General features: G+C 39.7%; 1 protein-coding gene across 1 annotated transcript in view; it reads right to left on the bottom strand.

Annotated features, from left to right (window-relative positions):
* USP24 (ubiquitin specific peptidase 24) overlaps nt 1-26,654 on the bottom strand; it is a 132,763-nt gene extending 106,109 nt beyond the window's left edge. The window contains exon 1 of the mRNA XM_040627260.1: nt 26,334-26,654. Within this exon, the coding sequence (XP_040483194.1) occupies nt 26,334-26,654 (321 nt within the window). The remainder of the gene's footprint in view (nt 1-26,333) is intronic.
* Between the last annotated feature and the right edge of the window lie 544 nt (nt 26,655-27,198).

Raw genomic sequence — 27,198 nt, 5'->3', positions numbered from 1 at the left:
ATAGATCAAATCATGTATGAAATCATTAAATGCACCTAGCAGCTACTAAAACTATGAGCTTCCAAAAAGGACTGCTGCCTTTCTAGGAGTCACAAGAGAGCTGTGTCCTCTCCCTGCTCTCCAGCAGGTGAGGACACAATGAGGTCAGCAGCCGCCTATGACGGGGAGGAGGGCCCTCACTAGAACTGGACCATGTGGGCACTCTGATCTTGGACTCCCAGCCTCCAGAACAGTGCGAAATGAATTTCTGCTGTTCATAAGCCAAAAAACAAGCAACCAAAGAGCTAAGAGCTTCCTCTGGGGACCGGGAGCGGGGGGCAAGGTCTTTAGCATCAGTAATGAGGTGAGTATCATGTGCGCACTGAAGTAATGCACCATGAAGTCACAGCATCACTTCTGTGGTCACCCTCCCAAATATGCAAAGCCTGAATCTAGTCATCAGGAAACCCAACGTGAGGAACACTCAAAAACTAACTAGCCTGCATTCTTCAGAAAATGTCAAAGTCATGGAAGACTGAGAGTGACTAGACAGACAAGTAGCTCAGCGTGACACGGGCTCCTTGGTTAGATCTCAAAAGAGGAATTTTTGTTTTTGTTTTGTTTTACTTCTTGGCTTCAAAGGACTTCAGTACTGGATCAATGTTAATTTCCTCATTTTGATAACGTGCAAAGGTTAAAAAAGAGAATATCTTCATTTTCCGGAAACACACACTGAAGTATTTAAGGGTGAAGGGGCATCATGTCCATAATTTATTCTCAAACAGTTCAGGAAAAGCAGTAACGAAACAGACACAAACACATTTATACACACATGAACATAACACATGCATGCATACATACAAAAATAGAGAATAATAAAGAGAATGTGATAAAATGTTAACATTTAAAGACCCTGAATAAAGGTTATATAGAAATTCCAGATTTACAGAAAAGTTGAAAGTGCACTGCAACTTTACTGTAAATCTGGTATTATTTCAAAATTAAAATAAAAACAATTTAGTCAGATGAATATATAAAGACACAGAATTTTGGAGCCAGACAGAATCTAAGAAAATTCAGTATTTTACACAGGTATAACCTAATGAATCTAGAGAGGTGGGGGTGCACTAAGAGTGGTTAAAAAAAAAAACAGTTAAATTATACTTAGTATGCTCTACTTAAGAACCCCATTACAGTTGTTAACATAAATAATTTGGCTTCTAAATACTTGTATGTTTTTGTCTCAGATTACTAAATAGGTATACATGTTCTTTGTAGAAAAATACAGAAAATATGAATAGCAAAAAATAAAATCCACCATTAATTCCATCATTTAAAAATTAATCCCACTGACATTTTAATAACTATTTTTCCAGTAAAAGCTATTTCTTTACAGATTTCATTTTCTTAAAAACGCACAAATGTGGAACCAACCACCTCCATAGGCCCCCATCACTCTCCCTCAGATAAAGACAGTATTAATGTAGTACTTCTTCTTCTATCGGATTTAAAAAGCTGATGCAGAAAGCAATAATTATAAAACTGTGTTAATGGAGCAATGTTGTTATGCTACTGAAATTAAGTTGATATTAATCTGAACTACACTGCTACAAATTTAGGCATTAATTATAATCCACAGGGCAACTGCTAAGAAAATAACTTAAAAATATATATAGTAAAAGAAAAAGGGAATTAAAATGGTATATGCAACAATATTAATACAAAAGACAGGAGTAATGGAGGACTAGAGGAACAAAAAAGCATAAGACATAGAAAACAAATAGCAAAATGGCAGAAGTAAATTTGTCTTATCAATTAAGTTATAATTATCAAGAATATGTTAAATATAAATGGACCAAACACTCCAATGAAAATGGTAGAGATCTACAGAATAAATTTTAAAAAATGAGCCAACAAGGAGCTCTTGGGTGGCTTGGTTGGTTGAGCATTCAACCCTTGATTTTAGCTCAGGTCATGATCTCAGGGCTGTGAGATTGAGCCTCGTGTTGGGCTCTGCACTGAGTGTGGAGCCTGTTCGGGATTCTCTCTCTCCCTCTGCCCTGCCCCCACCCCCATCCCCCACTCATTTGCATGTGCGAACTCTCTCTAAAAAAAAGATAAAATTTAAAAATAAAATAAAAAATGATCCAACGATATGATATCTACAACAGATGCACTTCAGATTCAAAGACACAAAGAAGTTGAAATAAAACGATGGAAAAGATATATCATGTACACACATGAAAGAGTTGGAGTGGCTATACCAGTATCAGACTAGAGTTAAGACAAAATACTACTAAAGATAAAAAGGGATTATTTCATAGTGATAAAAAAAGGTCAAAAGAGCAGGAAGATAAAATAAAAGAATGGAAAAAGACGTACCATGAAAAGAGTAACCAAAAGAGAGCTGTAGTGGCTGGCTACACTAATATCAGAAAAAAACAGGTATCATGTAAAAATATGTTACTGAAGACAAGGAATTTTTTTATGATAAAGGGTTAATCTATCAGGAAGACATAACAATTATAAAAATGTAGGCATCTAACAAAAGAGACTCAAAGTAAAGGGAGCAAAAAGTGACAGAATTTAAGACAGAATACATACTTCAACAAGAATAGCTGGAGACTTCGACACCTCACTTTCAGTAATAGAACAAGATAAAAGATGAACAAGGATATGGAAGAGTTAAATAATACTATGAACTAACTAAATCTAAAAGACATTTATAGAATATTCCACTCAATAACAGCAGAATATACATTCTTAAGTGCACACAGAACACTCTTCAGGATAGAGCATGTAAGGTGCCAAAACAAGCCTCAAAATATGTGAAAGGATTAAATCATACAAAGTGTGTTCTCTGACCACAACAGAATGAAATTAGAAATCAACGGCAACGGAAATTTGGGAAATCTAAAAACGTGAAAATTAAACAAGATACTTCTAAATAACCAATGGGTCAAAAAAAAAAAATCACAAGGGAAATTAGAAAGTGCTGTGAGATGAATGAAAATTAAAATATAACAAACTTATGATGCAATGATTAGAGGAAAAATTTTTTTTAAAAAGAAGAAAGATCTCAAATCAATAACCTGATCGTGAACCTTAGGGAACTAGAAAAAGAACAAACTAAACCCAAGGAAGCAGAAGCAAAGAAATAATAAGGATTAGAGTGGAAATAAATAAAAGAATAGAAAAAATAAAGACAATAAAACCAAAAGTTGGTTCTTTGAAAAATCAACAAAAAGGAGAAATTTTTATGGGGCGCAGTCATTGAGCGTCTGCCTTCGGCTCAGGGCGTGATACCAGCGATCTGGGATCGAGCCCCACATCAGGCTTCTCCGTTAGGAGCCTGCTTCTTCCTCTCCCACTCCCCTGCTTGTGTTCCCTCTCTGGCTGTCTCTCTCTGTCAAGTAAATAAATAAAAAATCTTAAAAAAAAAAAAAAAAAAAAGAAATTTTTAGCCAGACTGACCAAGAAAGAAAGAAGGTTCAAATTACTAAAATCAGGAACAAAAGAGAATATCAACACTGATCTTACAGAGATAAAAACAACTGTAAAGAATACTATTGATGATTATATGCCAACAAATCAGATAACCTAGATGCAATGGATATATTCCTAGAAGGACATAAACCACCAAAACTGACGCAAGAAGAAACAAAATCTGAGAAGACCTATAACCAAGAAAATGGAGTGCTTTGTAATCAAAAGCTTCCCACAAAGAAAAGCCCAGGGCCAGATGCCATTACAGATCAATTGTATCAAACTCTTAAAGAAGAATTAACACCAAATCCTTCACACTCTCCCCCATCCCCCCAAAAAAGAAAGAAAGAAACGGAGGGAACGCTTACCAATTTATTTTAGGAGGGCATTATTACTCTGATATTAAGACCAGACAAAGATACTTCACAATGATGGATGCTTGATGAATAAACCAAATGTGGTATACACATGCAATAGTATATTCAGTCTTTAAAAAGAAGGAAATTCTCATACATGCTACAACAACATGCATGAACCCTGAAGACATCAGTGCTAAGTGAAATAAGCCAGTCACAAAAGGACAAATACTGTATTTCCATGTATATGAGGTAAAATAGAGCAGTCATATTCATAGAGACAGAAAATAGAATGGTGGTTGCCAAGGGCTGGAGGCAGTGGGGAATATGAAGTTACTGTTTACTGAGTACAGAGTTTCAGTTTGGGAAGATGAAAAAATTCTGGAGATGGATGGTGTGATGGTCGTAGGACAATGGAATGTACTTACTGACACAGAACTATACTTGGAAATGGTTAAAATGGTAAATTTATGTTAGGTATATTTTACCACAGTTTTAAAAATGGACAAAGATATCACAGAAAAAAACGAACAAAAAACTATGGACAGACCAATATCCCTATGAATACAGATACAAAAATCCTTCATAATAAACTAACAAACCAAATCCAGCAGTAAAGGATTACACACGTGAGCAAGTATGATTTATCCCAGGCATGCAAGATTCATTTAGCACACAAAAATCAATCAATATACTACACAACAGAATAAAAGACAAAAAACACATGATCATCTCAACAGATCCAGAAAAAATATTCACAAAATCCAACATCTTTTCATGATAAAAAAAAAAAAGCAACAAAATGGGAATTTCCTCAACCTGATAAAAGGCATCTAGGGAAGTCTATAATTAACATCATACTTAATTGTGAAAGACTGAATGCTTTCCTCTAAAGTCAAGAAAAATAAGTATGTCTGTTCTCACAGCTTCCATTCAACACTGTACTGGAGTATCTTGCCCAAGCACTTAGGCAAGATAAGAAATAAAAAGCCTTCGTTCATATTGTAAAGGAAGAAGAAAGCTATTTACATTCATTGATGACAAAATCTTGTATACAGAAAATTCTAAGGAATACACCAAAAAATAAAACCACCCTACCAGAAGCAATAAATGAATTCAGCAAGATTGCAGGTGCAGAACACAATATCAATATGTAAAAATCAATTGTATTTCTAATAATGAATAATGAACAATCCTAAAATAAAATTAAGACAATTCCATTTACAATAACATCAAAAAGAATAAAATGCTTAGGAAGTACAAGACTCATATACTGAAAACACAACACCACGGCAAAGAAATTAAAGAAGACCTAAATAAACAGAAAGACATCCCATGTTCATGGATTGGAGGTTAATATTGTTAAGGTGGCAGTAACTCCCAAATTAAGTCTATAGATTCAAAACAATGAGCATCAAAATTCCAGCTGGCTTCTTCTATTTTTTTAAAGATTTTATTTATTTGTCAGAGAGAGAGAGCAAGCAAGCAGAAGTGGCAGGCAGAGGGAGAAGGAAGCTCCCCGCTGAGCAGGGAGCCTGATGCGGAACGTGATCTCAGGACCCCGAGATCATGACCTGAGCTAAAGGCAGGTGCTTAACTGACTGAGCCACCCAGGCGCCCCTCCAGCTGGCTTCTTTGCAAAAACTGACAAGTGAACTCTAAAACTCACAGAGAAATGCAAAAAGCCCTGAACAGCCAAAATAATCTTGAAAAAGAAGAATAAAGTTTGAGGATCTCTACTTCTCACTTTTAAAATGTACTAGTTATAGTAATCAAGACAATCTGGTACAGGTACAGATCAATGGAAGTGAATTGAGATTTCAAAAATACAAAGCCCTTATATTTGTGGTCAACTGATTTTCAACAAGGGTGATAATACAATTTGATTAATCTCTGACAAAGGCATAAGAGCAATTCAATGAAGGTTAGCCTTTTTCAACAAGTGGTGCTGAGTCAACTGAATATACACAAGCAAAAGAATGAAACTTGACCCCTACTTCATACACAAATTAACTCAAAATGTAACACAGGAATAAATCTACAGGACCGTGGATTATTTCTTAGATAGGATAATTATTAGATAGGCAATTATTTCTTAGATAGGACACCAAAAACACAATGTCAGGGGCGCCTGGGTGGCACAGCGGTTGAGCGTCTGCCTTCGGCTCAGGGCGTGATCCCAGCGTTATGGGATCGAGCCCCACATCAGGCTCTTCCGCTAGGAGCCTGCTTCATCCTCTCCCACTCCCCCTGCTTGTGTTCCCTCTCTCGCTGGCTGTCTCTATCTCTGTCGAATAAATAAATAAAATCTTTAAAAAAAAAAACCACACAATGTCAAAAGAAAAAATATATAAATGTTGAAATTTGAATTTCATCAAACTAAAAGCATCAAAGGACATCATTAGGAAAGTAAAAAGAATCACAGAATGGGAGAAAATGTTTGCAAATTTCATATCTGATAAAAGATTTTTATCTAAAAAAGAGCTCTTATTAAGTAAAATCTTTAAAAACAAACAAACAAATAAATAAATAAGAACTCTTACAACTCAATAACAAAAAAGACAAACACCTCAATAAAAAATGGGCAAACAGGGGAGCTGGGTGGCTCAGTCGGTTAAGCACCCGACTCTTGATCTCAGCTCAGGTCTCAGTCTCAGGGTGGTGAGTTCGAGCCCCACGCTGGGCTCCACGCTGGACATGCAGCCTACCAAAAACAAAAATCAAAAAACGACCTGAATGGACATTTCTCCAAAGAAGATATACAAGTGGCCAATAATTAGCACATGAAAAGATGTTCAGTATTACTGGTCCTCAGGGATATGCAAATCAAACCCTAAAAAACGCCACCTTCACATACGTTAGAATGACTAAAATTTAAAAAGATAAATAAGTATTGGTGAGGATGTAGAGAAATTGGAAGCCTAATACATAAAATGGTGCACTCACTTTGCAAGACCATTTGTCAATTCCTCAAAAGTTAATCATAGTTACCACAGGACACAGCAACTGTACTCACTGACATATTTACCAGATACACCCTAGAGAGATGAAACACACGTCCACACAAAAACTTGCACATGAATGTGCACAGCAGGACTGGTGAGAGTAAATCAAAAAGTGGTAAAAACCCAAATGTCACCAAAACTAATGAATGAATAAATATGGTATATCCATGCAATGGCATATTTTTAGCCCTAAAGACAGACACAATACTGATACATGCTACAACATGACAGATATTCAAAAACATTACAATAAATAAAAGCCAGACCAAAAGGCCACATACTGTATGATTCTGCTCATATAAATGTCTAGAATAGGCAAATCCACCCGCTTAGAAAGTAGATGAGTGGTTGCCACAGGATGGGGGGAGGGAGAAAAGGACAGGCTGTTCTTGGACATAAGGTTTCTTTTGGGGGCAATTAAAATATTCTAAAAGAGTAGTGATGGTTGCACAACTCTGTGAATGCATACTTTAAAAGGGTGAACTTGGGGCGCCTGGGTGGCACAGCGGTTAAGCGTCTGCCTTCGGCTCAGGGCGTGATCCCGGCGTTATGGGATCGAGCCCCACATCAGGCTCCTCCGCTGTGAGCCTGCTTCTTCCTCTCCCACTCCCCCTGCTTGTGTTCCCTCTCTCGCTGGCTGTCTTTCTCTCTGTCAAATAAATAAATAAAATCTTAAAAAAAAAATAAAAATAAAAAAAACAAAAGGGTGAACTTTATCGTATGTGAATTGTATCTCAGTAAGGCTGTTATTTTAAAAAGTTGATTAACAAGAAGGAGGTCAATGATTATAGTCACTAAACATGAATAAGTATATAAATACATCTAAGAATTTCAAAACACGGAGTTGTACCTAATGATCTATACAAATGATACATATGCCCATTTGACAGTTTTAAAACAGCAATTTAAAAAATAATATACTTGAGATCTAAGAGGCAAAAAATTTCATGTTGCCTCCTAAGCAGTGAACATTCTTGACCTCGGTAAAAAAAAAAAGAGACCACACATGGAGTAGAGTAGGGTTAATGAATGATACGGGGCAGCATTACATTCTGAGGAGGCTGCTGCCAACACACAGAGATAGGGAATCACGAGAGAGGAGGAAATAGTGACATGAACCCATTTTCAGGTTGGTTTAATATTTTGAGTCATTGCTTTGAGTAGAGCCTGTCCTTGGCAAAAAGTACCTCCCAAGCAAGAGAACACATGCAAAGCAGCTCAGAATTGTCCCACTGCAAAATAGCTCCCAAGGGAAATACGGTATTGGGCTTTTAATAAGAACGAAGGAATATACTATACTAATTTCTCATTAAATGCCAAATCCAAATGATACCCAGGTAACCATTAATGATTACTGGTTCTAAACAGATTAGAAATACATTTATCAAAAACTTGCTAGGTTGCAGCCAAGGTGCTCAGCACTGGAGACACAGATTAAGACACCATTCTTGTCTTTAAAGAGCAGGACAATGTGAATGCAGAGCGGGGCGGGGGGCATCCAAGCTAGCCTGCGGATGTTGTGCACGCATGTGCAGTGGAAGGGGTGTGTACACAGCTGAAGAAGTTTACGGAGACCAGTATTCCAGACAAAGGCTTATGGAGAGTACTATTTCAAAACCAGTATTAGTTCTCAAGCGTATTAATAAAATTCAGTATTCAGCCTTTTTAACCACTTGAAGCAATGTCTTTATTATGATATTCCATCAATTTCAGGTAAAATTTTAAAATACTTAATTTTAAAAGATGTTTTACAACACTTACGTAAATTCAGCATTTGTTAGAGATGCACAATTCTGTTACTAAGGCAATAGAGAAATGAGCTTGCGAACAACTCCTGATTGTCACTTTTAACCTGAAAATTTTTCTTTTTTTTTAAAAGATTTTATTTATTCATTTGACACAGAGAGAGACAGCCAGTGAGAGAGGGAACACAAGCAGGGGGAGTGGGAGAGGAAGAAGCAGCCTCCCAGTGGAAGAGCCTGACGTGGGGCTCGATCCCAGAACTCCAGGATCACGCCCTGAGCCGAAGGCAGACGCCCAACGACCGAGCCACCCAGGTGCCCCTAACCTGAAAATTTTCTAATAACACTGAATCGTGTGTATTTATTTAGTCACCTGAGAAAAGTAATAGATGAGTTAATGTTGTTAAATTATGGTTTCTAAATAGGCCAGTTAGGACTAAAATCAAAACAATTAACATTGTTGGAGACATAATTTAGGCTATTTCCTAAATAATCTTACTTACGCCCAAAAATACAAATGAAAATATAAACAAAGCCACTGTCACTCCCGTAATACTTCATAGTGCTATAAACCTTCTAGGAATTCAAATAGTTGTGATTATAATTTCATCTATTGGCAAACTGTTCAGAATAAGGCTTACTATCTACTACTTACTTACTTAAAAGGGCAACTTAATACTCAGTACTAAGTATTTCCAACTTAGAGAGTTGGAAGGAAAGTTAGAAATTGTTTCATGGAGTTGGCAAATGCTGTCACTATATAGCGTAAATCTACCTCCACAGTTTAGCGAAAATCTTTAGATTGAACAAGTAGGTTATTTTAACAAAAATATTTTTCCTTTTATATTTACAATTAGGTATCTTCATATATGTCCCTACCCATATCCAGAAACTTGATGATTTGAAAAGGGCAGATAAACCAATGTAAATATAGGCACTACCGTAATTGGTGGCAGAGTATACAGGATAATATAATTTACTTAACCCTTGCGAATGAGCTTTAAAATAGCATTGCACAAGCTTTTAAGTTAATAATGGAGTTTACTATTTTCGAAAACTACCTTCCAGTTTTAAAAAAGTCTTGAATTCAACAAGGATGTATTATTAAAATTTAAGCCTTCTTTGTTCAAAGAAGCAGAACCTACTGAAGTAGGCCCAGCCTGTTAGAGATAACCTCCTATCTGCCCAATGACTCAACAAAGACAGATAAAGAAAATTATTCAACTTAAAGGAGAGGAGACTGGCAACCTGCATCAAGTTTCTCTTAATACTAAATTCAATACTGAGCTATTTTATTAGCCAACAATGTACTCAAAAGAGTGTCTACGTTTTTGATTAATGTACAGAAAAATGAAGATGCCAAATTGTTTTCTCCATGATTTCTAAAAATAGTTTATCTAAAATAAACAAATCGCATCGTACATGTCAAGTACTTAAGGAAAAACATGAAAACATGAACATTTGATTCCAAGTCATGAATTTATTTTTTTTTTAAGATTTTATTTATTTATGAGAGAGAGAGAGTGAGCGGAGGGGCAGAAGGAGAAGCAGACTCCCCACTGAGCAGAGGGCGATGCAGGCCTCCATCACAGAGCCCTGCCATCATGACCTGAGCGAAAGGCAGACGCTTAACCAACTGAGCCACCCAGGTGCCCTTCCAAGTCATGAATTTACAACATTCAATAAATCTTGAGATTGTCAGTCTTATTTATTAAGTATTTTCCAAAGTAATTCAGAGACAGTGATGTGCAGATCTGATATTCCTTCTGTTACTTCAGACTAGAGAAAATGATTCCTAAAATATTGAACGCTTCTTGGAAAAAGAGATGATGGACAAGCGTGCAGACAGTCCCCATGTTACTAATACACTGTGTCTCAAGCCTGTTTCCAAATTATTTTTCTTGGAATTCATGTTTGTTCTGTTATAAGTAGCAGAGAATTTCCAAACTTTTCTACAAAAGCTGACATTTCTCACGGTCCCTTTCTTTAATAGCTCTTAGTGGTTATTCATATATTTAGATTACATAGAAACAAGGTTTTCACAAGAAGTTGTCATCTTATATTGTTGAACCTTGAACAACACAGGTTGAACTGAATGGGTCCACTTATACATGGATTTCTTTGATAAATACTCTAAGTACTGTCGATGTGTTTTCTCTTCCTTATGATTTGAAATAACATCTCCTCCCTAAGCTTATTTAACTGTGAAAATATAGTGTATAACACATATAACATGCAAAATAGGTGTTAATCAACTCTTAAAGTTATTAGTTAAGGTCAACAGGCTATTAGGAGTGAAGTTTTGGGGGAGTCAATAGTTACGTGTGGATTTTCAACTGTGCAGGTGGTGTTTCTCAACCTTGTCTTCACTATCACTCCTTCAAGGAGGTTTTTCAACACTCTTCCCCCAATCATCCCATCTATGTTAATTAAATACTGAAGAATAAAATTGTGCTGGGTAGGGTGGAGATTTGGAGCAAACCATATAATAGCTAAGATTTTTTTCACCCCTCAAGAGCTAATTTTTGTCTCCTTTGGAGTGCTACTAGCCCTTTTGAGAATGCGTAGTCTAATGGTTTTATTTTTATTTTTATTTTTTTAAGATTTATTTATTTATCAGAGAGAGAGAAAGAATGTGTGCGCAAGTGGGAGGAGGGGCAGAGGAAAAGAATCTCAAGCAGACTCCCCATTGAGCATGGAGTCCGACGCGGGGCTCAATCTCACAACCCTGAGATCATGACCTGAGCAGAAACCAAGAGTCGGACACTTAACTGACTGAGCCACCCAGGCACCTTTAGTCTAATGATTTTAAATACCATCTCTAAGCTGAAGGCTCCTACAGTTTAGCTCCAGTATAGACATCTTCCCTAGACTCCAGGCATCCATCCAACTCCCTCTTTGACACCTCCACTAGGGTATTTAATAGGCATCTTAAATTAATATGTCCAATAACAAAGTGGATCTTTCCCACAAGATCCTGTCATCTTCCTATTCAGAACCCTCCAGGCTTGCCTTCCTCATTCTGACAAAAAGGCGTGATCACAGTTGCCTCTGAGGCCCTCGTGAGGACCTGCCCTCTCTTTCAGCTCTGACTTCATCTCCTGCTCTTCCCCTCCTTCCTAAGCTCCAGCCATACTGGCCTGCCTGCTGCTCCTTGAGCCTGCCAGCCATGCTCCCCACCAGGGCCTTTGCATTACGTGGTCCCTGTGCTTAGCAGGGGTTGGCAAAGCACCGTCCACTCTCTCGTTTTGTAAATAAAGTTTTATCAGAACATAGACCCCCCCCTACTGGTTCATGCCATCCATGGCTGCTTTGGCAGTACAATGGCAGAGCCGGGTAGCTGCAAGAGAGATTCTATGGCCTGCAGAGCGTAAAATATTTACTATCTGGCCCTTTACAGAACAAGTTTGCCGAGCTCTGACTTGGGAGTGCTTTCCCCTCAGACAACCATGCAGCTTGCTCCCTCACCCCCTTCAGGTCTTTGCTCAAGTATGGCCTTCTCAGTGAAGCTTTCCCTGAATAACTGATTTTTAAGAGCAGCCCTGCCATACCCAACCCCAGTCGAGCACTCGCCCCTCCATTCCCTGCTTTATTTTTCTTTATAGTACTTATCAGCTGACATTCCATGCTTTACTTAGTTATCCTGTTTGTTGTCTGCCTCCCCAAACCGAGAATATAAGCTTCGCCAGGGAAGAAGTTTTGTTTTGTTTGTTGCATTATCTCCAATAGTCCCTGATACAGAGTAGGCTCAATAAATTTTGGTGAATGGATGGATGTTAAGCACCTAATAAATCCTTATGAAATAAAAAAGAAGGGGAAGGGATTGTAGGCACAGAGAACTGTGTGTGTGAGGGTCTGCCACCAAAGGGAGAGTGTAGCCTGATTAAAGTGCCCTCCTCTGTTTCCAAACACCAGTCACTGAGGTGTGTTAAGCTTTATCTACTCACAGGGTTGGCGTCCCAGTTAGATCGTGTTACTCAATAACAGGAGCTACACCCTGTCTCCATCCTACTTCCCATGTCTAAGCGTTTATCTGATACCTAATTCTCTTCTACAGCCCCAGAAAATTCCAGAGCCTCTGCCTAAAGATGTCCAGTGACCAGGAGCTTATAACATTTTGAGACTACATTCTCAGGCAAGACTTGGTATCTCCATACTTCCGTTTCATCTATAAAGTGAAAATGCTAACCTATAGATCCAAGATCCCTTCTGGTTCTAAAAATACTAAAATTCTATAAAAGTCAGAATAAAGATGACTGAAAGTACAGCCACACTAAAGGGGAACAGATTATGCCATCGAAGAAGTTAATACTTTTCTTCAGTTTTCCTTATTACCTTAAAATATAATGATAAAACTTCCTTGTGTATTTTTCAATTATAAAATCTTTTAAAAATACAATAAGAGAATTGGGCTGTTTTTTAAAATGTCAGTCTCAAAAGGCTAAAATGATATAAAGACTATTCTAGAATTGACATTAAAGGGACATAATCACTAAATGCAATGCATAATCTTTGATTCAATCTTGGGTTATATTTTAAAATGTCTATAAAGGATATTTTTGGTACAAGTGGGGAAATCTAAATATGAACTAAGTAATGGAGAATATTAATATATCATTGTTAAATTCGCTTGCTGAGATAATGGTATTGTGGTCTGTAGGAGAGCATCTTTGCCCTTAGGGGAGCCATACTGAAGTATTTAGGAGTCAAGTGTCATGATGTTTATAACGTATCATCAAGAGGTTCAGGGGGGAAAAGTGTACGTGTGTGTGTGTGTGTGTGTGCAGTTCTGTATGGGTCTGTGCTTTGAGAGAGAGAGGAGACAGGTAAAGCAAATGTGATAAAATGTTTGCAAATGTTTAATCAAAGTGAAGGGTACACAAGTGTTCATTGTACTACTGTTCCTGTAGGTTGGAAATTGTTCAAGATGAAAACTTGGGAGAAATACAGCTAATATACAAATCAAATTACATCCACATTAGATCTGTAATTGACCACAGAACATGTACCTTTTCTAACACTTTATTAAGTACTCTTACCTAATACTCTCCACTCTGGCAGAATCTCCTGGGATAGCTGGAGGCTCTGCTGGGGATAAGCTATTCTGAAAAAGCAACCCAACTGATTCTGATCTGGTGCTGGCCATCCTTACCCACCATTCAAAACCACTGCAATAGGCTGTAAACTCCTTAAAAGCAGGAACTGTTTTAGCTACCAGAGGCCAGACTAGAGCCAAAGGCATTCAATAAATATTTGTTCAGTGTTAAACAAATGGTTCCCATACTACTGCTTCTCTCCTCCTCCTACTTCCCCTCTACACGTCTTTTTTTTTCTTTTTTTCCACACTGGGGTGAGAAAAGAGGGGTAAAAAACGAACAACATCTTAATAGCTTTCTTGCAAAATAAACTTGCTTAGATGAATAATAACATCATTATAATTATAGTGATAAATGAAACGAATAAATAGGACAAACTGAAACAAAAACTAACAATAAAAATCAGCTTTCTGTTTTAATTCTACTGATAGCAGGTTTTCCCTTTCTTCTCCAAAAATGACAATCTCTGCAATAATCTTCTCCTTACTGAAGTAGAGCTCAACAAAGCCATGTAACAAAACTCTCTAAAAACAGACTGGCGAGCAGTCCTACCTAAGACTAAAAAAAGGTTTGTTTCTTATAGCAGCCATCATGTTTTTTCCTGTGTGCAGTATTTTTCTGTGTGAGCTACAGAACAATTTATAAAGCACAGGGAGTGGTACTGAGTACCAAAGTTCAAATTTCATGTGTTGTGTCCAACATGGTGCCCGTTTTAATGACTGGCAACAGTTCAGAGAAATTTCCTTTCCACAAATGGTGAAACAAGGTAAATACCACAACAGAAATCTGCTCCAGAACGACTACCAAAATGTTGCTATTGCCTTCAAGCTACAGAGAAGGTTATTTTAGGCAAGATTAGCTTTCAGAGGCTACGTGATACGCTTGAATGAAGGAAAATGTGTTCCAGAATGGTGATGCAAACTCCATATTTTCCATATCAGATTCTTTCATTTAATTTCTCATCTCCTATGTCAAGTGTTACCCTGAACTTCATGGGAAATGCAGAAGATCAGACCCTGTCCTCAAAATACCCACAGTTCAGTTTGGGTGACAAGTAGATGAATAATTCCAAGGTGACAGATAAATGCCGCCACAGAGGAACGTAAGTCTCTATTCAAAGTCAAGGAGGGACTTCTAACTCAGAAGAGCCGAAGAATAAATGGAGGAAAAATAATGGAAGGTATCAAGCCCTACTAGCAAGCCGTTAGCAAACGTGATCGACAGTGCATGCGGTATGGTAGCATGTGGCGTGCCCCGGGACTGGCCGGACTGAAGTAAGGACAGTGTTCATTACCTATCTCTGTCAACCGCGAGACTGTGTGAAATCTACTTTGTAGAGGAAGAATCAAGAGCAGGGATCACGTGGATGTCACATAAGCAGCGCTGTGGACTAACTTCCATAGTCCCAATATGGCAAGAGAAGGGGAAAGAGGAACAAGGAGAACATGCCGGGTACGAAAAAAAGGCATGTGCATAGGCAAGGAGTCATTAAAAGACAAAAACAAAAACAAACACATGGCGTATTTTAAAGCTGATTTTTTTAAGTTATTCTCTAAGAGTTAATCAATATACACTATGTTTTATTTCTGTATTCATGAAACGATATCATCTAAGACAAGGTTATGTTTTTAGCACGTTAATACCTTTCCAAGTTATCATTCGAAATGTTTAATTCCAAACCTACAAGTGTATAATACATCCCAGTTGATATTTATAATAAACATTGTATTCAATACACAGAGAAAAAAATTTTAAGGAAGTAAAAGATACACACTTAAAAAAGACAAATTGGGCGGTATACCATTTCAAGAGATTTGAATACTGACTATGAAGCTTATTTTTAAGTACCCAACGCACGGGTGCAACTGTGGGTAGACTCAGGAGTTCACTAACCCTTGTCAGCTGCACAAGGATGCTAAGGGGACAGACGCACACCTTCACAAGAGACAGCACTTGCTCAGCCCTCCCTTCCTCAACTTTACCACCTTCTATAAACATCAGTAACCACGGATATTAAAGAATGCTGAATGAGAAAGCAAGATAAAAAGTTTGAGGCGGAAAAATGGATCAAATGTCAACTTTGCCCACTTAACCCAAACTAATACCTAACAGAGGAAATGGTAGTAATTCAAATACAGTGAGTTTATGGGGAAGGATGTATTAAAGATGATCTGCAGTCAGACTTTCTCATGTCACAAAGCCTGGCAAAGAACACAAAACACACCTCGAGAGGTGGAAGGCTAGGATCTCTTCCTGACTTTGCTAATGATCCAGGGTCAAGGTCCTCATCCCTAAACTGGCAAGATTTTTAACACCACACGATCCTTGTGGTCTGTCCAGCTCTGAACAAATCTCCCATTTTAATCCTTAAATTTACAATTTTCTGTTGCTTGGAATAGGGAGAGGGGAAGGCAGGAAATAGTCTCAGTTCTACAGATAATTTTTTTGTTTTATAAAGTGTATCTTGCTAAGTATTCTTGATACTCATCTCCCATATCATAATATGAACTGGGTGAATCCCTGGTAATCCTGCACTGATCCTCACCTTTGATCTCCCCTTAACAAATGCTTGGAATTTCTCTACCACGGATATGTTTTATATTCTAACCATAAACACGTCAACGTAATGAATAGCAAATAGGACCCGCCTGATGTTCTCTACAGATGTCAGTATATCTGTACACATAACATGAACCAATTATTTTCATGGCACAAATTTTATATCTATATCTATCTATCTATCTATCTATCTAAATTTTTTTTTGGCCTGGCATAATTTCAACACTGCCAACAGTACCAACTGCTCAATAGATAACTGCCATTTGCTCAAAAACAAACATTATGTACAAACCAATGAAATATAGGATGACCTGTGCTACTATAATTCACCAAAACATTTCAAACGAAGCAAATACCATGAAGAGTAAATCTTACAAAATGAAAATTTAGTAATATTTTTAAAATATTATTTAGCAAAGACAGTCCACTCCAGCATAAAACTGACCACGAAAACCAAAACACTAATAATAAACTAAGGATTCCTTATGTTACTAATCCCAGACAAGTTTTCATTACAGGGTTACTGCTATTTCTATCATCATAAGTCTTTCTAAAACCAACCACATTGCTCCTGCTTTAAAATAGCTTCTTTTGTATTACTGACAATTACAAGGGATGTTTAGCCTGAAATCAGACCAGCTCCTAGAGTAATTTCTCATTTCTGAGAAAAACATATACATTCATGATTTCAGGACAAAAAGTAACAGCATTTGACTGAAATAATTAGTGCCATTCTTAGAGGAGACACTAGTTGAGAGAAATATCAACTACTAATATTAAAAATCCAACAAGTAAATAAATACAAATTCGGTACATTCCGTGGCACTAAAGAAGTATCACTTGAGAAAAATAGCACTTGGTTTCCTGGCAATGGACACCACTAAAAATCAAATTACATCACAAAAAATTCTTGAGGCACTATTCAAATGCTTTTGATAGATGTCAGCTCTTTCATATTTAACCCACAATTCTTCAAGGCCTCTGGTTTCTGAATTAGAACATCACAATTTATTACACTTAGAGCACAAGAAATCTACCAGCCTTGAAACTATAATAGAGAGAGGACTATGTGTGATTGGTTCACCACTACATTCCCAACACTTAGCTCAGTTCCTAGCACACAATCGGTGCTCAATAAAAACCTACTGAAAGAATGGCTACGTTGTTAAATGGGCTAATAACCACTCTGCTGCTCTAACAGTTTTAGTTTAATATCTATTTTTTACCATTGGAATTTGAACTGTATCATTATTTCATATAAATACAGAGTTTTTATTCTGAGAACTCTTTAATGATTTTCCATTTAATAAGAATGTCAGAAATAGCCATCCCACCCTCGTAAAAATGTGCAAAACGACATGAGAGCGTACTGTACATTATATATAAATGACAGAAACCGTCAAGCCAGTGGAGTGCTTCTTGGAAACAATGGATGAGATTGGGTCTGGAGCCTACCAAGAGCCCAGCAATCCTGAGCAACACGGCTTAGGTCACAGGAAACAGAGGTGACAAGGGAAGGCTGTGCTGGCCAGACGTGCACCTCTAACCCACACCTTTGGCAAAGCAAAACAAACAAAAACCCCTCTGCTCTAAAGACAGCCTGTCTTCAAAATATAGTCACAGACCTTTGAGGGTCTTTAAAAGCTGGCAGGTAATCCAAAGGCCAATTAAAACACACTGGAGTCTGGAGTTATCCAAAAGAGTATCCTGAAACCAATTAACAAGGCAGAATGCTCTAAGGTACTCGAGGGCAGGGGGGAGCATGCAGAAGAGCAGCGCAGGAAAAGCAACTAAATAGAAACTCCATTAAAGCTTAACGTCTGACTCAAATTTGAAAAGTCCTACCGAATCACATCTTCCAGGCCACAGTTTTCTTGTAACTAGAAATAAACGGAAACTATCTAATAAGTAGATAATCAAATATGAATTCTAGGTTAAAAGAAAATTGTTCCCAGTGATAGGCTAGGAAGCAGTACCCTTTTTTATCTATTTCGAATAGATAAAACACAAGTTAAATCGTTTTAATATTTAATTTTCCTCAATAGTTTTAAAATAATTTTGGAGTCTAGGCAAAATTTTCCTAAGACTCATGAAATACTTTAGTCTTTTTTTTTTTTTTAAAGATACTTTCATTTTAATGAACACCATAGGTTTGTTGGTCTTTTAAAATAAAGTTTATATACTTTTTAGAAGCTCATGAAAAATGAAAAAATAGAATCATCTGTGGTCCCATCACCCAAAAATAATAGTATTAATACTTCAGCACTAGCTTACTTTAAAAATAAAGTGTGTATATTTTCTGAGAGGCCTCATAGCTTTCAATTTCTCAAAGAAGTCAATGAATGAACAACAAAAAAAATAACCACAGGTGTAGTCCAAGACCTCCGTTTTATAGATGGGAAAACTGAGACTCAGGGAGGCAAACTGACTTGCCCAATGATAAAGTTAGCAGGCAACAGAATCCTGAACAAAATGTACCACCTCCCAAACCACTGGTGCAATGCTCTTGCAAAATGTCATTTAACTTTTGATTTCATTTAAAATTTTCTTTCCATCCATTCATTCAGTTGTCTGTCTATCCAATCAAATACTGTGAGCCGAGGTGCCAGAGTCACGGGGATAAAAAGAGTCCCATTCTTCAAGCCTAATGGGAAGACAGATACATATAAGGGAAGCACATCTTTTTTTTTTTTTTTTTTTTTTAAAGATTTTATTTATTTATTCAACAGAGATAGAGACAGCCAGCGAGAGAGGGAACACAAGCAGGGGGAGTGGGAGAGGAAGAAGCAGGCTCATAGCGGAGGAGCCTGATGTGGGGCTCGATCCCATAACGCCAGGATCACGCCCTGAGCCGAAGGCAGACGCTTAACCGCTGTGCCACCCAGGCGCCCCGAAACACATCTTTTTTAACTAAAATACGATCACCACTTTACTTTTACCTTAAGAAGATACGGCACTGGAGCTCACCTTGAAGAATGAATTGGTGGTTAGCCAGGCAGATGGAAACTGGGGCTTGGGGGTGAGAGTGGGCCAAGAGATGGCCCCTGAACTTCAAGGGAGAGCATGGAACTGGAAGTCAGGAGATAAGACCAGATGGATAAGTATGGAGACCTTGAAAGATAAGTTTGGGTTTTACCTACAGAAAATGAGGAAGCACCAAACATTTTTGAGCAAGGTTATCCCGTGATTAGAATCTGCATCGTAGAGAGATCATTTTGGTGCCAGTGAATGGCACAGAGAAAAAGTAAGAAAGGAACACGAACAAAGCCAGGTAGTAACAGTGGGGATAGACAGAAGGGGCAGGAGAGATATTTACGTCAGAATTAAAAGGCTATTCGATAAGAAAAGAAAATAAAGAATACAGAATAAATTAAACGATTGCAAGATGAAATTGCCATTTGCAGTGAACACCTTCATCTGTTCTGATCTGAAATATATTTTAAACTGTTACCCAAATGCTTCACTGTAGATTTCCAACTACAGGTTTCAGAAAGCAATTCAATTTTCCACCAAAACTGACAATACAGGGGTGAGAAATAAAAAGAGGGGAAAAAAGAAAAAATTAAAAAAAAAATTGCTGACCTGTTTTATAAAAAGCTAAATTCTAAAAGCAAACAAAGCAGAAACTGAAAAATCTTGGCAACAGAATGTCTGACCAGTAAGTCTTTCTGAAAAAGATTTTAATTTCAGAAATCATTTTGGAAACCTACTGATAAAGAATGTACCATGTTGTTTACTAAGTTTTTTTTAAAATAAAATATCCCTAACATAAACACCTTAAACCTAAAGCATCTCAAATAGCATCAACTGAATTTCATAACATAAATAACTGGTTGAGATACGACAGGAAAGCAAACTGGGAGTTGGAACAAGGAAGCTCATCTTTAGAAGTGAGAAGACTTCGCGGTGGGAGAGGTGGACGGGGGCGGGGGGGCGAGGGGGGGGAGCACATAAGATGTTATTTATCTGTAAGAGGAAAAATCAAATCTTCAACTCAGTCCTGGGAAAAGATTCCACAGACCTCTGCATTGTGGCTGAAGCATTTCAATTTCTGGAAAGGTTATCAGAATAAAATTTTTACTTAATTGTGTTTAGCTCTTCTCTCCAGAACAAACAAAAATAAACCAAATCTACGGTTATAGGTTTCATTAACCGGCTTAAAGTTAACTGGTAAAACTAGTGGATTCCACTTCCCTTACATGCACAAATAAAAAACAAAAGCCACCAATGATGGAAGCCAGGTTTCCCACTGTTAGATAGAGAAGTGAACTCATAAACCTATCATAAAAACAAAAAGGGTACAAAATACTTTGCCAAAAATTCACCCTAGAGATGATCAACAATAAACAATAAATGATGCCTCCTACTGATATGCTAACAAATAATGTTCATAAATCGTGATTCTAAAAAAAGTTCCAATACTAAACACTAAAAGTTCCTACAATAATGAGAATGAGAATTACAACCTAAAAAGAAACTAAACTCCCCAGAAGGAAGGTGAGATAAAACATTTACTCTTTTGAAAACAAAGCACAACTTTCTAAGCACGGCCTGAGCAATCCGGAATCCTTAGATGGAAACGCCCGTTGGGTCTGAACTTCCCAAGTACCTGAAGCTTACCTCTTTAGGCGCCCAACCTTCTTCTTTCATTCTCTTGTTTCAGAACTAAAACCTGGCTAAACTGTACCACACACTCCTGACCCTTCTTAAACAGAGTGTACTGGAACCCCTTCCTGGGTGAGGCATCACTAAAGCCAGCTCTCCTCCGGGTCGTGAGGCACACAGAGCTGTTTCATAGGGCCCCATACACACCGGCTGGCCTGCTTTGCTTGGGTCCGCTCTCAAAGTTTTCCTGTCCCCTCTGTAACCACTGAGCTGCTGCTTGTGACTTCTCACTACTATCAAACGTGCTTTCTCAATGCTCATCACCTCGTGTCCAGACTGCTACAAAACCCTTCTAATCCACCACTTCTACTTTGATAGGAATCCTAAGATTAAAATTTATTTGAACTACAGGAAAAAAAACAAACAAGTTAAAACAATATATAAGTGAAACGCATTTAGGCGAATGCACTAAATATGTGTGGGTGTTTTGAAATGGTTCAATCTTATGTATTTACGTGTTTACTTATTTCTCTCTGGTGTTCCAATTGGGAAAAAATTCCTGGAAAACTGAACTCCGGATATAAAAAGTATTATTTGGCTAAATCTTTCTAAATACAATAGCTCTTAAGAGAAGTGAAAAATTTTCATCTTCACACTTGGATTCCAATAAAATCAATGTCACGTGATATTTGGCCAGCAAGTACAAAAGTACACTGATGTCTGCTATTTAAGTTGTAAACTGAAGTTGAAATCCTTTCTTCAAATTGTTAAAACATTAAAAAATTTACTTTTCTAATACTGCAACTGGTTTTAAGCTAACGGCATTACGGTGTATAAAACTGTTGCTACCCACTATGATTTCACTAGAACTATACTCGCCAACATACAAAAGGTACTTCCTTCATGCCAATTACACTTATTCTAACAGTATGTGGCCAGGTAATTACAAGGTAAGAATTCAACTGTTAGATGAACTCATAGACCTAATTCCCAAAGGGGATTCATATACTAGATTATAAAGAAATTCTTGTTGTAAAAATTAGGCTATGCTAATTAATTAACCTTGCAGATTCCCTATTTTTATTTCAGCACTTTCAACTGATTTTTTGGAATTATTTCACTTTTTACTTTAAAACCTTAATAATGGATTCTTCTTTCTTTTTTTTTTTTTAATTTATCAAATTGTAGTAAGCCACGATTTGTAAGGTCAGGTATTCAAATCACTAATGACTAAAATTTATTTACTTGATATTTATTCCACACTCAAATGTACTAGGATTATTCTATTTCAGGAAAAAAAGAACATGAATTTTAATATGAACTTTAATGTAAGTACTGATATTAAAATTTTAATTCATTTATAATTACCACATACTATCAAAGGAAAGAAAAAGAGGCAGAAATGAGGTAAGTTAAAGAACTACAAATTAAGGTGATTTAGATATATTAGAGCAAACCAACTCTGGGCCTCTAAAAAAAACAAAAAAGCAATAAAATCTTGGAAATGCTTCTGAAAAAATACCTCAAGAAGGAAAGTCCATGTTAAAATGGGAACAAAACAAGAGTTCCCAATATTTGTTAGATCACAGTATTAAATGTCACTTGTAGGAAGATTAATTATCACAGAACTAAACAGCTAAGAAAGGTATTTCTAGCTGTTAACTGAAATCTCCTTGCAAAAAAGATCGATTTCAGTGTTTTCTAAAAAATAAGACAATAATGAATAAGTTACATAACTGTTAAATTGTGTAAGATCCCCACAACAGCACCTGACTGATTTCTGATCCCCTGAACTGGATCACACAGCTTAAACGACGGATTCTCCCACCTCTGTCAAGGACGGAACCAGCAGGCATGTCCTTAGCAGTGGCCAGCAGAGTAAGAAACAGTGAAGAATTCTGAGTGGGGTGTTAAACATCTGGATACGTTATTCAGAGCAGCTGTGAGATTCCATTCTCCGAAATTATAGAACAAACTCTTATCTGCCTTGGACAGGTTTTGAAGTAATGCTATTCAAAATCTAAACTGGATAGCTTCTCAAAGTGCCTTCCAGACACTGAGACCATGAATTACATTTATCCAACAATAGGGGTAACGACCAAACACAATGTGTGCAAAGCAACACCTTCCTTAATTGGAGGATATTGAAAAGGTGGCTTTCTAAGTGGTTTTATGTGTTCTGTCAGATATGTGGGTGTTTTAGGGTTTTTTTCCTGTTAGACGACTGGGCTTTTTTATCTTCATTCTTCTTGCTTTTTCTGAATCAGAAGTTAACTGCTTTTATTTTCCAAATTTTAATTTTAAAACAAATCCTAATTACAGCGTGGGCCCAAATTACTAAACTGATTTACCTAACTAACTACATGACCTTGGGAAGTCACTTCTTGTAAATGAGAGGCTTGCACTGAGAGCCACTAGAATGTAACCTTCACGTTGACTACTCTACTCCCACCCCCTCAGGGACATGGAAGGCACTGAATGTTTACTACCTGTCCCCAAATGATAAGTATAAATATAGTCATTTTTTTCTATTTTTAACATTTATATTTTAATCTGTTTATTCCCAAATGTTTTGAAGACAACACTAAAACCAAAATCTCCTATGCATTAAAAATAACTTTATGTAATTTAAAATCAGGTACCCGTTTTTTAAGAAATAAAACAGGTGGATTATACAATAGTGGACAAACTTCACCAGGTTTGTTACACTTCCCTTCTCTTCCTCCCCGTTAACCCACTGCTACATCCTGACCCTTCTTCACCTGAAAGGTATAGCGGGGAGGGAGAAAGTGCATAGGCCATGCGGGCAGAAGGCCTGAGTTCTAGTCCCATTTCTTCCATTAACTGGCTCTGTGGGGACAAGTCACTTCCCCTTTGGGCCCTGCCAGGCCGTCTGTTTAAACAAAGGAGCTGAACAAATTACTAACTTCTAAAGCTTTCCACTTTAAATCCCACCCATCATTCTACCCCTAATGCCATGATTCGGTGCTTGCCATCTCATTCCTAGACTTGTTCAGCAGCCTCGAAAGTGTCTTCTTCCTCCTCCTCTTTATTTTTCCTTCTTATCCTAAAATGAATCTGATCCTAAAACCATGAGTAGAGCAGAGTAAAAAGCACACTGTCCTTGAAGTCAAAGAGCTCGGGCTCAAATCCGGACTGCCACCAGTGAATCGTATCTCTAAAACGGTGATGTTATGAACTATCTCACTGAGGGCTAGAAGAACGTATAAAGCACCCAGTACAGTGCCGGACATGCTGGAGATGCTCAACAACAGTCAGCACCCTGTCCTATTTCCCAGGATCAAAAGCCTCAGTTTCCCAATGTCTACAGCAAGGATGACCAACCAGTGAGGTGCTGAGGTGGCAGGCAGGAGATCTGTAGAGTACAGGCAGAAATCGGGTTAAACGTTCTCACCAGGCTCCTGTGTGCCAGTGAAGTGCCTGCCTGTAGTCTGCCCATATGCTTCTGGGTAAAACAGCCTCAGCCACCAGCCCCTCCTGGGCTCTCAAACTCAAATGGTGCCGTCTCCCCAGGCCAAATCCACAGGTCAGGAGGAAATGAAAACTTGACATAATTCTTCAAAAAGACAGATTCTCGGGATTTTACCTGAAACCAAACTCCTCAGCCCGTCATTCACGTGAAAAGAAGCCAGGCCCATTTCCTTGTACTTAATGTCGGGAGTACCACCGAGTGTTATTTAATTTGATTTTTCAATTACAGGCAATGAAAAGGTGTGACAAAAGAAAAAAAGAATACAATTTCTCACAAAATGAGGGTACGCTGCATTTCACAGTTATACCAATACCTTCAGAGAAAGCAACGGGTTTCTTGATTTCAAAACTGGGTCAAAACTGGAATAAGCAAGTAGAGGAGTGATGGGGACTTGCAAAGAGAAGCTCATTTCTTAAAGTGACTTAAGTACAGTTCCTTAATTATGGGGGATTGTTGTCCCAAATGAGGAGTAATAACAATCTTTACTTTCATATGCTAGTCAATGATACAGCCAAGTTACAGGGTAACTGAAGGTAATCAATCAAGTGTAAGTCTGGGAACCTTAAGAAATCTTGTGAAGAAACCTGTTTTTTTGAAGTGCCACCTTCTTTTCCAAGCTACTTCAGCCTAAGTGACTGCTGCAAAAGCATGTAATTAAAAGGATGGAACATAATTTAGGAAAAATTCTTTCAGAAGGCTTAGCTTAAGAATTACCCAAATTCATACCTCTATTTAAAAACACAAGCCCACTAATCTGAGCTCTGAGCTCTTCTGGGATCAGGCCAAGCCGTTCTACTTGTCCACCCAAAATGCACTATCCAATGGATATGACCAAAATTCTTGACATGAGCTGCCATTTTTCTGCAAAGCAATGATTTCACAGGCACTAGTGCTTCTGGTTGATCCTTTTTAAAATTGGTTAAAGTCGGTTTTCTTCCCCATGTTCTTTGCTCACATCCCAAACAGGCCTGATTTTCTGCACCCAGACCTGAGATCTGTGATCAGAGCCATTTGCCTAGATGGCCCTTTCTCCTTAAGAGACTCCTCCACTTCTCCCATGTCTCTCCCACCCTGTTCCCTGTCCCTCTGCACAGCACCCTCGGTATGACTGCAGTCCCTTTTCAAAACCTCTAGTTTTCTCTCATTTCTGACCTTGCCAATGACCAGTACTCCCCTTACCTAGACCTGGTCCCAGCTTCATCCTCCTATTTCAGGCCTCCTGAGCGCCCGTTCCTGACCTCGCCTCTGACCTCTAACCTCCTTGGTCCAATCCCCACCTGGCCTTATTAACGTAGGTCTCCCCAGCCCAGACCTTACTGCAGCTAGCCCCCTCCCCCACCTTGTATCGATTCCTGTCGTTCCCGGTCCCTGTCCAGTCCCTCTTCATTTTTAGACCCTGTCCAATCTTCTCTCTTTCCGGTCCTTCACTAAAACCCAAACCCCATTCCTAACCCCAGCAGTCCTCCCCTGACCCTAGCAAAGGCCACTACTCTGGCTGGCCCATCCCACTTTTTCTCTGACTCTGAACCTGGTGCCTCCCCCACTCCTTCACTGAAAGCCCATGCCACGAAATCGCCGACCCTAGCCTAGCCTACTAGTACCCCATTTCTGGCCCCAAATACACAAGTCCTCCCCATCACACACTCCAGGCTAACGCGTCAGTTCTCGCCGCCCATCGCAGATGCTAGGCTTGGACCCTCCACCTCCTCATCGACCCGCCGGCCCTGCGGCGTGCTTAGCCCAAAGCCCACGAGACCCCTCCCCACCCTGCGGCGCAGCCCTGCCCTGCGTCCCTAAAGCCCAGTCAGCCCCTCCCCTAGGGGTCCCTCTCCCCACTTGACCCCGGCCCGGTGACCTCCGCCCTCGCCGAGTCCGGGGCTCCATTCCCTCGGTTTCCGAGCCAACCCCCGCCCCACACGCCCTCCGCACTCCCAGCCCAGCGGGGTGTGTTCCCCTGTCCAGGGAATTCCAGCCAGTGGCCTCTCCCGAGGGGTCACGGTCGCCCTCCTCACCTCGGCGTCCACCACCTCGTGGTAGGCGGGCGGGGGGTCGAAGCCGCCGCCGCCCCCGGTGCTCCCGCCGCGTGAGGGGCCGCCGCCGCCGTCACCGCCGCCGTCGCCCCGAGAGCCCCCGCCGGGCCCGGGGCTCGGGCCGCCGCCGCTGTCCATGGGCTCGTAGCCGCCGTAGTCGAGGCCCGGCCGCTCGTTGGTGAGCAGCGCCACGGCCTCGTTGATGTCGTTCTTGGCCAGGCGCAGGGCCTTGCGGATGGTGGCGGGGTCCGAGAAGCCCATGCAGAGCAGCGTGGTCATGTGCTGTTCCTCCTCCGATTCCATGGCTCGGGCCTCCGGGCCGCGCCGGCCGGCGGGCGGCGAAGCTGCGGCTCCCCGGCCTGGCCCGCCGCGCGGCGCTCCCTCCGCGCCGCCCCCGCGCCCAAGCGGCACCCTGCGCTGCCGGCCTGCGCGCTCCGCAGCCGCCGGGCCAGGCTGGGCGCGGGCGTGGACGCCGCGAGCCGAGGGAGGGTGGTGGGGCGCTCAGGCGCGGCGGCGGCCCGGCCCAGCCCTGCGCGCCGCCATGTTGGCCTCCTCCTCCGCCTGCGCCTCCGCCTCCGCCTCCTCCGGCCCGCGGGGCCGCGCCTCCGCTCCCGGAAGCGGCCCGGGCTGCCCCAGGCTTGCCGAGCACGGGCGGGGGTGGGGGTGGGAGTGTGACTTTTTTTTTTTTTTCCACTTAGACAGCGGAGGGAGGGGCCGCGCCGCGGAGCGTCTCTAGGGTGAGAGGGCCGCCCAGACGCCCGGGCGGAGGCGAGGGAGGGTCCTCGGCCGTCGCCACCGCCCGCCCATTTCTCCAGCAACAGGTTACCGCGGGAGCGGGACGGGCGGG

This window comes from Ursus maritimus, unplaced genomic scaffold (genome assembly GCF_017311325.1).
Source record: "Ursus maritimus isolate PB19 unplaced genomic scaffold, ASM1731132v1 scaffold_12, whole genome shotgun sequence".
NCBI classification, from domain to species: domain Eukaryota; kingdom Metazoa; phylum Chordata; class Mammalia; order Carnivora; family Ursidae; genus Ursus; species Ursus maritimus.
Note: the sequence above shows the minus strand (reverse complement) of the source record. Positions and strands in the feature narration are given on the sequence as shown.